At 38.4% G+C, this 17379-nt stretch overlaps 1 protein-coding gene and 1 pseudogene across 4 annotated transcripts in view; one reads left to right on the top strand and one right to left on the bottom strand.

Annotated features, from left to right (window-relative positions):
* The window catches only part of NR3C2 (nuclear receptor subfamily 3 group C member 2), a 328743-nt gene that overhangs the window by 308073 nt on the left and 3291 nt on the right, over nucleotides 1-17379 (bottom strand). For all 4 annotated transcript variants that reach the window (XM_064585141.1, XM_054508712.2, XM_054508711.2 and 1 more), the window contains one exon: nucleotides 10417-12175. In XM_064585141.1, coding sequence (XP_064441211.1) covers nucleotides 10417-12173 — 1757 coding nt within the window. In that variant the 5' untranslated portion in view covers nucleotides 12174-12175. Of the gene's footprint in view, nucleotides 1-10416; nucleotides 12176-17379 lie in introns of those variants that run through there.
* LOC123849033 (U4 spliceosomal RNA) lies at nucleotides 7845-8014 on the top strand (annotated as a pseudogene).

Raw genomic sequence — 17379 nt, forward strand, 5'->3', positions numbered from 1 at the left:
CTTGGTTCTAGGTCTTCTGTCCAAAAGTTCACATTAATATCCACTGATAACAGAACTCAAGAAGAAAGCAACCCAATAAAAATGGGCAAAAGAGTTAACAGGCATGAGAAGGAGGCCTATGAATGGCAAGGAAGCACATGAAAAAATGTTCAGTATCATTCAGGCGTTAGAGAAATGCCAATTAAAATGACAATGCGTTATCATTACACGCCTATCATAATGTCTAAAATTAAAAAGACGGACTCTCTCGAGTGTGGGCAAGGATGTAATGGAACCAGCGCTCTTGCACACCGCTGGTAGAGTTGTAAAACGGTACAACCACTTTGGAAAACAGCTGGACAGTTTCTTAAAAATTAAACCTACGCCTACCATATGACCTAGCCATTCCACCTACAGGTATTTACTGAAGAAAAATGAAGCATATGTCCACACAGAGCTTTGTATGTGAATATTCACAGCAGCTTTATTTGTAACAGCAAAAACTGGAAACAACAACAGGTGAATGGATGAACAAACTGTGGTATAGCCATAAATGGAATACTACTCGGCCGCTAAAAAGAAACTAATAAAACATGCAACAATATGGATGACCATCAAGTACATTATGCTAAATAAGAGAAGCCAGAATTAAAAGCCTATAAAAAATGTAATTCCATTTATATGACAACCTAGAAAAAACAATTCTACAAAGATGGGGAACATAAATGGTTGCTAGGGTTTGGGAATGAAGAGAGGGGTTGACTGAGAAGGGACGACACAAGGGAATTTTAGTGGGTGACACAACTATTCTTATCTTGAGTGGGTGGTAGTTACAAGAATATACACTTGGCAAAACTTCTAGAATTACACACCAAAAAGAGTGAATTTTACTGTTTGCAAATTAAAAATAAATGACCTCAAAATAAAGACTGTGTCACCATATAGATTGTAATACATCATTACAAACTACTTTATTATGTTGAGATTAGAAAAAAACAAGAATAGCATGTGTTGATTATTTTTGTGAAAATCCTTAAAAATATACTGATAGAGGTCACTACAATTGTTTGCTAACCTCCACAAAACTCCGTTATTTGACAATAATTATATTAGTCTTCCATAACCACCAACACTTAGTCATTCTAGATATATGCCTGCCCCAAGTTCCTCTGCTAACCAATTCATTCGTTCGTTCAGTGGGGATTTACTGAACATCAACAATGCACCTGGCATTGTTTTAGGTATGGCAAATGTACTGGTAAACGGGACAGCTAAGGGCCCTGCTCTCAGGAAGTTTACTTTCTAATTGGAGGAAGCCAAGTAAACAGATAACTTCTGACAGGTATGCGCTCTCAAGACAACAAAAGCGGGTGATGTGTTGTTAGAAGGTTGGGGGGGGGTGGCACCACTTTAAATAGGATGTCAGGGAAGGCCTCTGAGAGGGTGACAACTGAGCTAATGCCAAGTGACAAGAAGGGGTAGACAACCAAAATTTGGAGGCAGAGCCTTCTTGGCAGGGAGAACACTAAGTATAGAGGCCCCCAGAGGGAAGGGGGCTTGGTTGGTCTGAGCTACAGAAAGGTCAGTCAGTGTGGGGACTGAGCAAGGAAAAAAACAGATACTAAATAAAGTAGTCAGAGGTCTGATATTTCAGTGCTTTTCAGGCCCTCGATTAGTTTACTTTATGCCGCTTACAATGAGAAGCAGCCAGAGGGCTTTACATCAGCCACATAATCTGATTTATGTTTTTAAAAGATCCATCTGTCTATTTTTTTTTTGTTAGGACATTCAGTTTTCTTCTCTATCTCAAGTATTTGTTTCTTCGTTTACCTTTGCTATATGCCTTAGGCAAATCACGTATACCTTCTGGGCCTCAGTTTCCCTATCTGTAAAAACAGTGTTGCTGGCTGCCAGTAACTGCTTACATGTGCTGGTTCAGCAGGGCAGTTAAATATCTGACCCTGTGGCTAACTGCAGTCTCCCTTTTATTCTCAGCATCCCAGGACACTGCCGCCATCAATCATCTGCCCTCCTTCTTACACCCTGCTGCTCAATCAGGGCACAGTCTCCTCGACCACCCTCTTCATAGCTTACCTGTCCAACACAATCCTTACTCTGATCCTGTGGCTCCTTTGTGCTACAATCTCCTCTCTCACCCTTTCTCTTTACCACTGAACAGATGCCTCCCAAGGGTAAACACTGTGCCCGCATCCCCCAAGTCTCTCCCTTCCTTAACTTACTCCTTAGCCAATCACGGTCTGATTCCCATTCCCACCACTCTACAGAATTCCTTCTTGAAAAATCACCAGCACCAACTATTCAGTCCAATTTCCGGTCCTCACCCCATCATCAGGTTTTGAACCACCACCTCCCACCGAAGGAAAGGATAATGTAATAGACAAAAGGGCAGGATCTACTCCCAGCTCTGTTTCCAACTGCTTTGTAGGATCCTGGAAAAGGCATGTAATCTCTCTGGACGTTAGTTTTAGGGCTGGATTTATAGACAGCCTTAGAGCACTTCTAACTTGGAAAATCTAAGACTACCTGATTCTTCCCCTTGGCATCATGTTGATTCTCTAAACAACTCCCTGTCTCCTTTATTAGGATATGCTGCTCATCTCCTAAATGGGGTTCTATTCCTCCAAATTCCTAGCAGAATGCACTTTGTTTTTTTTCTTTAAAGATTTTATTTATTTATTTGAGAGAGAGAGACACAGCGAGAGAGGGAACACAAGTAGGGGGAGTGGGAGAGGGAGAAGCAGGCTTCCCGAAGAGCAGGGAGCCTGATGTGGGGCTTGATCCCAGGACCCTGGGATCATGACCTGAGCCGAAGGCAGACGCATAATGACTGAGCCACCCAGGTGCCCCCAGAATACACTTCAAACTACACCTGAGTCATATATACAGTCTCTCGATGGGCAACAGCACCCACACTGACCCCCTCAACCGCCACTTCTAGGAAGAGTCCTCCTACATCTCCAGATCGACATTTCCGCCTATAGAGAGAACTCTTCCAGTCAGAGGTAGTCTGGAACTAAAAACTCATGCATCCAAGATCAATCATCACTTCTTCTCCAAGGCTACTTTTCTTCTTGACCTCTCCATTTCTCTTATTGCTCACCATATCCATGACAGTCAAACTTACAACATGCTGAGTTTTCGCTGATTTTCCACATACTTGACCCTCCCTCCATTTCTATGGAAGTATCAAGTGCTCTCCTTTCTCTTCCTTCATACTTCAGTCCTAAAATCATTAGGCAAGACATAGCAAAGTAGAGATCCACAGTAGAGGATAGGGTGTGGACAGCAGTCATGGCCCACAGTGGGGCACCAAGCCCAAGGGTAGCTCTGATGCCCAATGCAGGGTGGGGAGGGGTATTCATGTGTCCATGTGTACACAAGGTCTAGTGCAGAGTATCAGAACCCAAGCACGGAGAGGATAGCCCAGCAGGGGGAGTCAGTGCTGGAGGGGAATAAGGAGGGCATCTGTTGGGGGAATGTGGCCCTGTGACCCAGAACAAGAGTTAGACCCCAATCATAGGCAGGAGAGTATTTGCGGGAATGGGGGCAGTCCTTGGAAAAATAGCTGACTCCAGGACCGGGGCAGAAAAAGTACAAGATGGATCTAAAGCAAGTAACTTAATGTTAATTTCTTGATTTTGATGGCTATATTGTGGCTATGTGAATAACCTTCTTTATAAATCTTCATAATGGACCTAATTTTTTTTACGTTTGTGATTATTTCAAAAATAAAATTTATATAAAAATCAACTCCTACAAGGGCTTCTTCTGTAATATCTCACATCTGTCCCCTTTTTTTCATTGCTCTGGACAGAGTCAAGTTCCCATCCCCCTGTACTGTTGCAATAACTTCTTAACAAGGCTCCACCCCACAACCACTGCCTAATTAAGGTTTTTCCCAAAGTGCACTTCAGCTCATGCCACTTTCCTGCTCCAACATTTCAATAGTTCCTCATTACCTCCCAAATTAAGTACAAATTTCTTAGTGTGACTTTCAAGTTCCACTCCCTTCTAGTTCCAACTAACTAACCTCTTCCAGGCCTTCTTCCCCCCCAATTCCCTGTGTGTCACAGTCAGCCATACAGCCTGACCATATTCGGTGTTTTCTGCCGGCCTCCAAGTTTGGCTCATGTAACTCCCTCCATCAGAAAATGACCACTCCTACTCCCTGCAAAAATTTTAAGACTAAGGATAAATATCAATTCTGACCACCACCACCCCATCTCTCCATTTTCCAAAACTTGCCTAGATAATCTTCTACCATCAGAATACCCAAAGTTGACTTTGCCCATTATAAACCTTACTTCATTTTATTTTAGATTACAATTTTTTTGTTTCTACATCTCAACAATTCCTCATCTATAAGGTGAGGATACATGCCAATGAAGGAGTCCTCATTGATAAAATTAAGTCACAGCCGCAGTTGTGAATTCAGGTCACAGTTATTAGCTCTCTCTCTCTCTCCCCCTAGGGAATTTTTAAGGATTCAAATTACTTTGTTCTCTTTCCTTCCTTATACTAGGGTTTTCTATTTCTTGCATAAATACAAGGAATTTCTACCTCTTTTCTACAAAGAAATTTTAGCCTGGGCCTTACCACTGACAATCATAAATCCAGAGGTTTCCAGGCATCAATTAAGTAACAGGTGCATATATGTAATTACATTTTAACTTCATCATTACTTTACTATATAAAGAACAAAATAAAACTCTTAAAACTGAAAACAAAGCCTATACTTGACAAGTTTAAAACTAGAAATTCTAAAATTTAAGATGAAGACCTATACATTTAACATACTTATATTTCCTGGGGGGTTTTCACTAATAAACTTTGGAATGCAGTCCACAACAATATACAATTTAATGGCTATATTTAAATTTAATAATGAAGCAAATATTTTTCTCCTGATTTGAATTTAGTAAATGAAAGAAAATGATACATTATTTGGCAGGAGAACTGAAATTTTATCAGTAGATGAGTAGCATGAAGCTAAAGCAACAGCTGAAAGCCTGGAAAAAATAATTTGGAGAAAAAAATTAATGACATCAAAGCATCAGGGGAAGTGAAGTGTTACTCCTAAATTACTTGTGATCATCATAACATCTGGTATTACTCTAAACATTACAAGTATAGAAAAGGTCAGACACATCCAGAATTTCAATAGTGCAAAAAGCATCAAATCCATAAATGCTACACCTCCAGGTCCTAGTTTTAGCACAACACTGCTGTGCAGGCAAACAGCCTGAAGTTGAATAATTTGAGTTTATTTAACTTAAACCAGGGCTCTTATCTCCATTTTTTAAGTATGAAGTGAACAGTTCTAAGTATACTAATACTTTAGGTGATAAAGGTGGACACACTGACATATAAACCTAGGACACTTGGAATGTTAAAAGCAAAATTTATCAAACTGCACTGTACATAGTGATTTATTCGTTAAAAAGCACTAAGGGTTGTTTTTTTTTTTTTTTCAATAAAATTATCACTACTCTCACCAAAAATAACATAAATGAATGGAAGTGAATGAATCATCAGGAGAAGCAAGTCTCATTGTAAAATCATTTCTAAAAATATTATTTAGAATACTAACCGGGAGAAATTCTAGGTACACTAGCAATTTCAAAAATCAAAATTTTGTGAGACAAATAATAAGAAAAAGAAAGTTTCATGTTTTCACTTCCAAATGACCTCAGTAATTCTTAATGATTTTAGAGTAAGCACCAATAATTAATCCAATTCCACGCCCCCCCCAAATCATCATTCTTTCATACTTTGCATTACACAGAGAATATTTAGAACTCAATGGTTTACTCAGGAAGTTTGCTAATAAAGTTGCTTTATTACAGGAGGTTAGTTTTAAAAAACTCTAGGGACAATTGAAAAATAAAAAACAACTATAGGTGATTTACCAAATTGTTTCCTTCTATCATGGAAAAAAAAATGCAGCACAATTAAGATAAATACCGGATTACCTGTCTTGAAGCCTACCAGAATATGCCCTTTGAAACAGTGAACTTTATATTCAAAGGTCTAAGTCAATGTTAGCACTGTTATGATGCTATCAAAGTGACTATGACCATCGCCATAAACATCAATGTTGTGTCAACAGAAAAACATTGCTTTCAAAAGGAAGAGTGTAAATTAAAAGAACGAGAAATTCATTGTATCAAATTTTATAAAAGACCTGATTAAAAAACTCTGCTTTTCAAAGTAAAATAACTCACCCCTACTCACTTTCAAATGATAAATGACAATGATATTTTTCTATCCAGAACACCCTGGAAACTACAGAACTACACCTGTGATTAAAATATACTTGAAACCAGATTAGCAAATCTGTTAAAGGATACTCTATTTTGATTTTTAACATACAGAACTCCAAGGAAACTTCACAGCCACTTAATAGTTTGGCTGGCAGACCTCTGAGAGCACGGAGTTCAACATGTTCACTTTTTACGAAGAAACTGAGGCCCAGAGAAGTTGTGACTCACCAAGGTCACAGTTTTGTGTCCTAGCTGACAGGGAAACTCCAATCTACATGACCCAACCAGGTCCAGTGTCCATCCTCAAAGCTTTACATTCAGCTTCTGTCATAATTTACTTTACAGTTGGGTGGCCAGGCAATCCACTCACTAGAAATGATTAACAGACAGATGGCTTTCGTCACTGCTCTCACAGGATGCCCACAGAGATGAGGACAACACACACTTCACAGCCATTACTCACTTCTATCAGCTTGAAAAATTAACTAGATGAGAACCATTTTTCTTATCTGAATAGGGTACTCCCTCCTTAGCATAATATTCAGGGAGGCTAACACAAATAAAATAATAACCTCTTTTTTCATTAACCTCCAAAGGGTGTACAGAATAAAAGAGACTAGCAATTCTCAGCTTTTGGGTCTTAGGACACCTTTCCACTCTTAAAATGTACTGAGGATGCCAAAAAGCTTTGGTTTATGTAAGTTAGATCTAATGCTATTTACCGTATTAGATTAAAACTAATATTCACTTTAAATCATTTAAAACTAAGAAGTCATTACATGTTAACAAAAGCGTATGTTTGTGAAAAAAATAACTGTTTCCCAAAACAAAAACTTGAGTGAGTGGCACTGTTTCACATTTTTGCAAGTCTATTGTCTCACTTAATAGAAGACAGCTGGATTTTACTATCTACTTCTGTATTCAATGTGTGGGGATAGGTTTTGGTTCAAGTGTATGAAGAAAATCTGGCTTCACACAGGTATGTTGTTGGAAAAAGGACGAGCATTTTAATGGTCATTAGAGATAATGGCAGATGTGATTCTTTGATACTACACTGAAAACTGCCTGTGAGTAATTTCTTAAAGGTTAGTTGCAACGTGGATCTGAAACCATGTTATGAACTTTTCATAAACTATTACATTAAAAGCCACTGGTCTATCCTCCATTTTGAGTGGACCTTTTACCGATGTGTGATCTTTCACTCCATGAACCTCCTTGAAAGGGTCTCAGGAATCCCAAACAACACTTTGAGACCTACTAGAAAACAGTTTAGAGTTCAATCTAAAGACAAAGGTTATTATGAAACCTAGGAACAGTCACACACCGCCTTGATCCTCCACAACCTGTAATTCTTCAAATAGTCCACATCCCCCGGAACGGGATATCATCATCCCATATTAAGATATAGACCAAAAGGCTGGATTTTGATCCAAAAGACATTAAATAATAAGAGACTGGTGATGAAGCATGGATGAGGTTAAATTAAATATTATAACATGGGGACTGAAATCTAGAAAAATATCTAAGTATCTTCCAATCCTTGAGCCTTTATTCTGAGAATGATCAAAACAAGTAGGTTTCAGCTTTGCGCAGTGGCGGTATGGTAGCCAATGAGGTTTATCTGAGGCGCGATTATTGCTAATTGAAAACTTTTCCCAAAACAAATTGGTTTGAATAATACTCATCAGAAAAAGCTGTCAAGAATCAGTACGCTGTAAGAGACTTCATAACATTAAAGCTTTGTTATTAAAGTTTTGGGGAAACTTACAATGACTAGCATAATACCAACCTGTGTGAAAACAAAATGAATCCCCTCTGACTATATTAACACGTATGTAAAGAATTTTGGAGTTCTCCAGAAGAGACACTGAACAACACCTCCAGTGCCCCACAAATGCAGAGTAGGCTCAAGGTCACTGATTCATATTAATATGTTTAAGGCTATGGGTCACTAGAACATTGGGAGGGGCTTCAGGAATTGAGTGTAAAACCTACAATTCAAATAGCAGAAATAGGATACAGAACAAAACAAAGCAGAGAACTAATGATTTTATCTACTCTACCTCTACTATTGCTACCAGAAATATCATTACCCAAAGCAATAGCCTTCAAAACTATAAAAGCAAATAAATACGTAGCAACAAATGTATGATGCATGCCTAACCATAAAAAATAATAAGAGTAGAATTTAATAAGAATTATCAACAAATATTTCTTTCAATTACGTATAAAATATTTCTTTAAACTATTTTGTAATTTTATATAATGAAGAAAACACAAAACTAAAGGATATGAAAGCTAAAGATTGTGCGAACTAATCAAACGTTAACAGTCACAGCTAAAATGTATAGAATACCTATTGCATACCAGATGATATGCAAAATTAACTCAATTATCTTAACTACCTTTGAGATGGGTACTATAGAATTCTTTTTTCTTTTTTCTTTTTCCTCCAGATGAGAAAACTAAAAGCCCAGAGATGAAGGGATATGCACAGGGACACAAAGCAATTATGCTGGGATTTCAACCAGGGCAGCCATGCTCATAACTACTAGGCTGTACTCCCTCATACTAACTCACTAAAAACATCACTTACAAAAATATCGACATGTGCAAAATTTCCTTCTCTAAAGTAAAACAATGTACTAGCAGGAGACCACATGCTGAGTTTGTTTCTGATGAAAGCCATGCTATCTCAGGCTACCTTGCATTAGGGTTCAGAATTTAAGAGAGGCAGTATCAGAATATGATCATTCATGCTATCAAGAACTGTAATAACGGGGCGCCTGGGTGGCTCAGTTGGTTAAGCGACTGCCTTCGGCTCAGGTCATGATCCTGGAGTCCCTGGATCGAGTCCCGCATCGGGCTCCCTGCTCGGCAGGGAGTCTGCTTCTCCCTCTGACCCTCCCCCCTCTCATGTGCTCTCTGTCTCTCTCATTCTGTCTCAAATAAATAAATAAAATCTTTAAAAAAAAAAAAAAAGAACTGTAATAACGTATCCTTTAATGGAATGTTTGCTTCCATAAAGGCAAGAGGAGCAAGGTTTGAATCAATGACAAGGAAAAAATGCACGAATTAAAGTTTTAGCTTTTGGCTCATAAGAGAAGAGAAGGAGAAAGATATAGAAATACACGTAAACCCTATATTGTTAATGGGATGAACATATTTCCCACAACCTAAGTTTTTAAGGGACAAATCCACATATTCCTAACTGCCAAAGGAAAGAACTGTATCTAGGACATCTATTCTTTATATGTTCAATAAAGGGGTCATTTATCACAACCATGTAATAAAAACAGTACTGAAGCAAAGTCCAATGCAAGTATTCATTGTATAACTTAGAACCACCCTTTACAGTCATATCGAAAGCCTCTTGTTTTTTTCTAAATATATACAACATGCTATCTGCAAAAAGGAAAGTCAAGAGATATTTTACAGTAAGCAAAGTATGTCTTGTTGCAGATCTTAAAAGTTATACCAACTCAAAACTGCAGTGACATATTTCACTTCCAATATGAGTAAGAAAGCAAGACTGTCCACTTAGTAATTTTAGATGTGCTGAGTCTTTAAAAGCCCTCAACAGTTATGGAAATAATTTATTTGTTTTGAAAACCATGACTTACATACAATTAACCTACCCAGAAAAGGACAAAGAGGATACAGAGCTCGTGGGTAACAGATTTGGGGTTCAATTTCATATTTCACAACCAATGAAGTGATTAATAAAAAAAAAAAAAGCTAAGGAAAAAAAGACCACAAAGAAACAAATGTAAAACAATTCTAGTAAACCAGTGTACAGCTAAAGAAAAAAATCATCTAACACTAGTCTGCTAAAGTAAATATAGTAACAGGCAGGAGAAAACAAACTTTTCCCAAACACCTACAACAGGCAATGGGGAAGGGGGGGGAGGGGATACCCATATATGCTCCTTCACAATCAACACAAATATTTTCTAAAAGATAATAAGAATTTTTTGTTTCTCTACTTCAAAAAAGCAGTAACATTATACCAACAAGGAAAGAGGGGGCACTAAATGACCATGCTGAAAACATGTAAAACAGTAAACTGAAACGTGTTTAAATTTATTATAAAAACTTTTTCAACATTTTATAAAGCCACGATTTTCAAAAAAGGAGGAAAAAACCAACTTACCTTGTTACATTTTCTGGAATGTATTCTAGAACTGGATATCCATCACTTCTTCTAGATGACAGGTCGCCATGTGATTTCCATGACTCCACTAAAGTATTAACAGGAGGAAAGGAACTCAGGTGTTGGAAAGATTGGTCTCTTGCCGATCGTGATAAAGATATTGTACCTTGGGCACCAATCCTGTAGTGAAAGGACTGTCCACCCGAATTCACACCAACAATAGCAGATGAAGGGATGCTGGCCTCTGGGTAATAGCTCCCATCATCCGGTTCCTGTTTAATACCCATTGGGAATCCACTGCCTTCACAGTTACCATCAAAGCCGGGCACAGGTGGTCCTAAAATTCCTGATAGAGAATAATAGTCTTTATCATCCATAAAGGAAAAATATGAGCCATCCATAAATGGAAATGGGTTTACTGCTGGATTCCCTTTAAAAGAGGTACCTGAACATGAATGCTTGGTTGATTCTTGTTTTATTGGTACTGAGAATGGGGAATCAGAATTTATTTTGCTATTTCCTCCTAGACATGAGCTGCTAAAAGCTCCATCTGGCTCCGGTTTTATGTACTGGACAATGTTAAGCTGACCAGTCATACCGTTGGAGATGGCATTCTCTACTTCCTCACTCTTAGGAAAGGGGACCTCTTGAGCACCTTTCTCCTGTGTGTCTGGACTAGGAGCCACATCCCGGGCTGCACCGGATCCAGCAGGGGTGCCAGAAGCAGTGTAGCTGAAGGCATTGTTTACAGGGCTACAGATAGATCCCACAGTACTAGCAGTTGGACTGGAAAGCGTGGATCTGTTATTTGTGTTGGAAGGGCTGGAAACAGAGCACCTTGAGTTGTTGATGTTTGCAGGGCTAGACACAGAGGATTGCAGAGTAACATTATTAGGACTGGAGACCGGAGATTTTACGCTGCAATGACTCGGAGGGCTGGATATTGGGGATTTCATGCTACTTAATGGACTTGAGAGAGGAGAGCCCACATTGCTGGCGTGTGCTGGGCTGTGTGACCTGGAGCCTCGATTTTCAACATTAGGGGAGCATGTCAAAGGAGTCCCCTGGGTGATAGGGCTGTGCACTGTGAAACTGCCAAAGCTGGCAGAGGTGGAGGACACAGAGCTGATTCCAGCAGGGCTGCAGACTGAAGATGTCATGTTCAGAGGGCTGCAAACAGATGGGCTCTTCTCATGACACATAATAGGGCTTTTAACAATGGCACGCATGACCCCACCATTCACAGAGCTCCCAGAGTCAGACATGAAGGATCTCAAGGGCCTGTTCACACCACCTAGAGTGGCAGGATGATGGCCATTTTCTTTGTAAAATTTCACCAGCTGTTCAACATTTTGATAAATCTTTGCTGGACTCATGCTTCCTTGTTGGTTCTGCTGATCATAGGTGTAGTCAGCATCTCTTACCGAATCCATGTATAAACCCATGGACTCAGCTACAGTTGCTGAAAGTTCCTTAGACTCCAGCTCAGTTTTAATATCAGATGTTAAAATCCCAGACCGATTAATGTCTTGCTGAAGGCAAGGGAGTAGTTCGTGTTTTTCTTTGCTGCTTCCTTGAGTACTGTTGTTTGGAATAGCACCGGAAACACAGCTTACGTTGACAATCTCCATGTAGTTATTCTCATCGGTCCTCTCTGTAGGTCCCAGGGAAGAATGTTCCACAGCCTGAGAAACTTGACCCCACCGTCTTTCCATATCTAGACCTTCAGGGAGACTGTGGTAGCCTTTGGTCTCCATGGCTAACAAATAAATTTATATTAAAAAATTGAATTAGAGTCATTTATAGCAATATTACTCTAGAAGACATTCTAAAATTCCATTTACTAAGCTATACATACATATTCTACTTATAAGCATTACTTCTAGTTACATTAAAATTGTTACCTTTTTAGGTGCTGTTGTAACAGTACTGACTATATAACTTGTCCAGAAGCTAGACTATAAGCAGCAATCATATAAAATTATTTTGCATCTAAATAAAAGTAACATGTTTGCTATAACACAGCCTTTAGATTTGCAAAGAATATCTATAAATGTTAACTTATTTAATATTCTGAGTAATCCTGGGGACTGATGAGGCAGGCAAGGAGGAAAGGAAGGGCTTAGTGATGTGGGTGACTTGCCCAAGGTCAAAGATGTGGTAAGTGATGAAGTTGGGTTTAAAACTAAATCTTCTAACTCCAAAACCTTTGAGTCTTTCAAGCATATGGAAGCTGCTTTCCATATCTAATACATGGCTTTATTAAAAACAATACGGAAATACAATCAATGTTACCCTTTCTCAATACGAAATTAAAGTTATCAAGTGAATTATCACAGGAAAAATAATTTAAGAATTATTTAAAAAAAAAAAAAGACTTTCTTAAAATGGATTAGTGATGAGGATAACGTAATGTCAGTTTTGAAAAGTAAAGATTCATGTATCCTGATTAATTAAGATGGTCCATAACTCCACAGAGAGGCAGTATGATAGCTCGGGAATGTCAGCACGAGATTCTCCGTACTTCAATGCTGGCAGGGACTTTGACACGCATCCTTACTTAGTGGTACCTCTACTATAAAGACTTCCAGCAGAGACAGTTTTATTTTCAGCAGTAAATGGAAGAAGTTTGAGATGAGTCCTGACAATTTATGTGTTCATTCATTCAACAAGTATTTACCAAGTGCATGCTACATCCTGGGCCTACAACCAGTCACTGAATCTGTAGTGATAAACAAAACAGGCACAGTCCTCATCCTCAGGAAGCCCACAGGTGTTTTTGTTTTTTTTTTTTTTTTTAGATATACAATCATATCTATTGGCTCTCTATATAAATTTATTTCATAGACAAAATAATTGTAATAGGTTATATTTATATAATCCTATGTACTGTATAATCCGATGCCACATTATGAGCCTCTTATTCACACTAAAAACCCTATGAGATTGACTAAAGTAGTATCCAATTGATACACTGGGGAAACCAAGGCACAGGCCACATATCTATGTGGCAGAGCTGGAATTTGATCCCAGGTCTCTCTCTACACCAAGGTATCTGAACCTTGGCATTACTGACATTTTGGGCCTGATGATTCTTTGTGGTGAAGGTCTGTCCTATGCATTGTAAGATGTTTAGCAATATCCCGGACACCTACCCACTATGTGCAAGTAGCACTCCCCACATCCAGCTGTGACAACCACAAATGTCTCCAGACATTGCCAAATGCCCCCTGCTTTGAGAACCACCACTCTATAAAGAAACCTATCTTAAAGAAAATTAACTCATTCTTAGTAAAAATTTCATTTGTACATTTTAATATACAAAACTGCTAAAATTATGTATGCATTTTTCAAATCCTTTCAGGTGTGTCAACAATCCATGACCCAGATAAAAGTCTGATGAAGTTTCTGCAGTTCTGTACACCAATATTACTTTAGGCCTCTCATCCTCTTCTCCCTTGGCCACTCACTACCCCCATTCCCTCTAGCTTCCCCTCAGGAAAAGAGACTAGGAAGTTCTTCTGCTACAGAACTTATAGTAATTAACATAGAAAAATAATAGAATGGCTCTACTAAATAAATTGGCAATAGATATCACAAGGCTCTATAATGACATGTAATGCCTAAATTGTCTAAGTTATTTTAATTATCTCTTACTTCTCTGTATTCTACACTACATTTTAAGTTCTCGGTAGGCAGAAACTTTGTTAATTTCACCACTGCATCCCAAGTAGATAGCCCAGTACAAATAAAAAAATGTTAGCTCTTATAATCAAGTCAATTTGTGACTACTAAAATCTAGCATGTAACCTTTTAAAGAACATTATTCTATAAATTCCTAATCACAAGTCAACACAAAACAGGGGAAAATAAATCAAATTACAACAGTTGAGGTGTTTATCTGGTAATGCCAGCCAAAAAATTTAGTGTGGATAAAAGACAAGTTGAAATATGTGTGTGTGTATATATATATACACACACACATACGTATATATGTATTGAAATGGGACTTAAACTGCTAATACTGACCTTTTCTACTTTACTGAAAAACCATTTAGCTGTAACCATAGGTTGCAAATTCAAGCATTCTGCGCTTCTACTTCTACCTAAGAATATTCTGTCCTCCCCATACCAAACTTGAATAGATGCACATCTAAGGTATAGATGTTTCAGGTCCAAATTCATTAAACACAAGAAACATGTCAATTCATGTTCAAAACTGAACATCTTCTGTGTATCACCCCCCCACACACACCTCCCGCCCTGAACCCTGTCCATAAACCCACATTCCCTATCTCAGTAAACTGCACAACCCTCTACCCTAATGCCTGCAGGTCACCCTTGCCTAGGGCCCCTTGCCAGAGACATCCAAAGTCTCCAGCCTCCCCACCTTCCACCTACAGCTTCCTTTCTCATCTCCACTCCCCCCCCACCCCCACCCTAAGCAACAGTCTGAAAGGAGAATCCCTATCTTCAGATCCCTTTCCAAAAATCCATCCTCCAAATGTTCTTTTGGAAAAGATGATCACTTATTGCTTTTCTGAAGTTTCACAGTGTAAATCTGCATGCTAAACTTCTGAGAAGTTTTACAGTGCAGAAACCTGTTTCTTTTTATTCCAGCGTCCCCTAAATAACTTGGCCACTGCCCCCTTTTTCCACAACACCTACTAATATTCTAAGGGATGCCTTTCATCACTCTGCCCTAAAGCAGGAGCCAAATCTCGGACTTGTGAAGCTACATGAAGATTCGAAGAGAATCTATATGGGAGATAGCCAGCAAGTACAATCTTAAAGCACTCTACAAGGAAGCACCTTATCACTAACTAACATCATGCAGCTGATCACAACTTTCCAAGTCCTGTTTGGCTAGCCTTGAACTCTTAACAATAACATAAAACAGCCTGCATTTCACCATGTTATTGACAGGGCTATCACTAAAGAATTTGCAAAAGGCTTTGCTGAAATCTAAATTAGTTCTGTGTAAGGTATTGTTTTCATCTACCAACTTTAAATGCACCTCTCAACAAAGTAAATAAAGGTTGGCAACTGTCAGGCACAAAAAAATAGAGGACATCTAGTATCTGCATGGCTTCCACTGGAAACATTTTTAAAGATCAGAGTTTTTAAAAACTTAGGAGTATTAAAATATTTTATGCTGAGTTCCCATTATTTTAATCAGTCTTCTCTGTAAACAAATAGATGAGGTTAGGCATTTATTTCCTATGTAGTCCAGAAAGCCCGGTTGTCTTTTTGGAAATGGCATAATAACCATGGCTTGAGCAGAATTTCAGTTAACCTGAACTTAGTAATAAATACTGAAAATACTAGTTGATGATTATACTCCTCATAGAACTTAATACCCAGCGGGTAAAGGGAAAGTTTTTGTTACTAACTAGATGACGAAGCAGGCACTTCATGTATACATATCTAGCTTATATAAAATCAGACTTGTCTCCCTTACAGCAGAAACTATAACAGAGGCTCTCTTGGGACAAAGACAAAAATTATTTTGACCCTTTAATTTTCATGCAAATGGCCTCCCCCAAAACATAAAGGAAATTTCACAGAAGTAAGGAAAAGCATTGACAAAAGTTCTACCTTAAGCCATTCATATGCTCTTAAACACTATTTTGGCAAAGGAAAAACCTGACTTAAAAATTTTTATGTTTTACAGTCTGTGTTAAATTGCGCTTTTCCATAAGGAAATAGCGGTTTTTGTTTTTTTTTTCAGGAATACTAACAAAGATTCTTGTGAATTTGTATTTTGTCTGAAAACACTTTCACTTTTAATACCCCCAAAACACAGTCCCATTTAAAACATATTTTCTATAGTTATTTCACTGTAATACGGCATCTTAAAAGACAGAACCTTAAGAATTTCACAATTTTCACTGGTTGCATCGCTGTGAAAGTTTGCTGTATGTAACTATTTTTCTGTCATACCTACTACAGAACTATTATTATGTTCTCCTCTTTTATACATGAGGTAAATGACAGAAACCTGCCCAAGGTCACCTAAGAGAGCGGGAGAACCAGTTAGAACTGAGTACACCTGATTTCTATTCACTCACCTAATTCACTGAGCCACCTGATCTTTCCAAAATCCCCAAGCCAAACTACGTCTCCCTTAAAGGAAAAAGCTCCCCCCCTTTTTTTAAAACTCCTATACTCAGGCATTTCAACGATAGTGTGCCATGAACTCAAACATAAAATTAAAACTTTACAGATGGAGAACGCTGTTATCATTACTATGTAAATACCATCAATAACAGCACCTAAAGAAATGGCCATACAAATGTTAAAAAGCAATTTAAGTGCATTAGAAATTCACCGCTTTCAAAACTTGTCTGCTATCAAAGTTTTTCTAACTTCCAGGTTATAATAAATAGTTAAAACTGAAGGTGCCATAAACCATTATGATTTAAACCCAGTCTTTTAAAATTCAGTAGGAAAAGCCATGCACCTAAATTCAGTATAGTAGGGTACGGATGACACCTAAAGAAGCTTCATCCTTTCTCCCCTGCCTTTAGAATTCCTACTGCTGCCACAGAAAGCATTAGCCTCTCTCAAGAGTTTTATAAATACTAGGGAACGGGAAATGCACTAATTTCCAGAGCCCTCTTCTTACAGGCTGCATCAGGATCTGTATCTCCTTCAACTGCCCTTATCTACTACACCTCCAGCTAAGATTTGGGTGCTTCCGCAATTGATAGAGGAAAGAAATATTATTCAAACGTCCTTTAAAAAAATTGTATAAGGAAAACGATCCGAAATTCATCCTTGGGGAAAGAGAAGGGAGGTAGACCTCCCACTGCCAAAGGCGGTTGAAAGCTGCTCGTTAGAGGGCATTTATCCAAAGTGGCCAAACTTTCCCAAAATAGTCCTCTGGCGGCCAAAGGGGGTAAAAAGTGGAAAACCAAAACAAAACAACAAGCACACAGCACCATACTGACTGTGCCTCCG

Source organism: Mirounga angustirostris, unplaced genomic scaffold, assembly GCF_029215605.1.
Source record: "Mirounga angustirostris isolate CCGP_5_RB_7025 unplaced genomic scaffold, mMirAng1.0.hap1 SCAF_2, whole genome shotgun sequence".
NCBI classification, from domain to species: Eukaryota; Metazoa; Chordata; class Mammalia; order Carnivora; family Phocidae; genus Mirounga; species Mirounga angustirostris.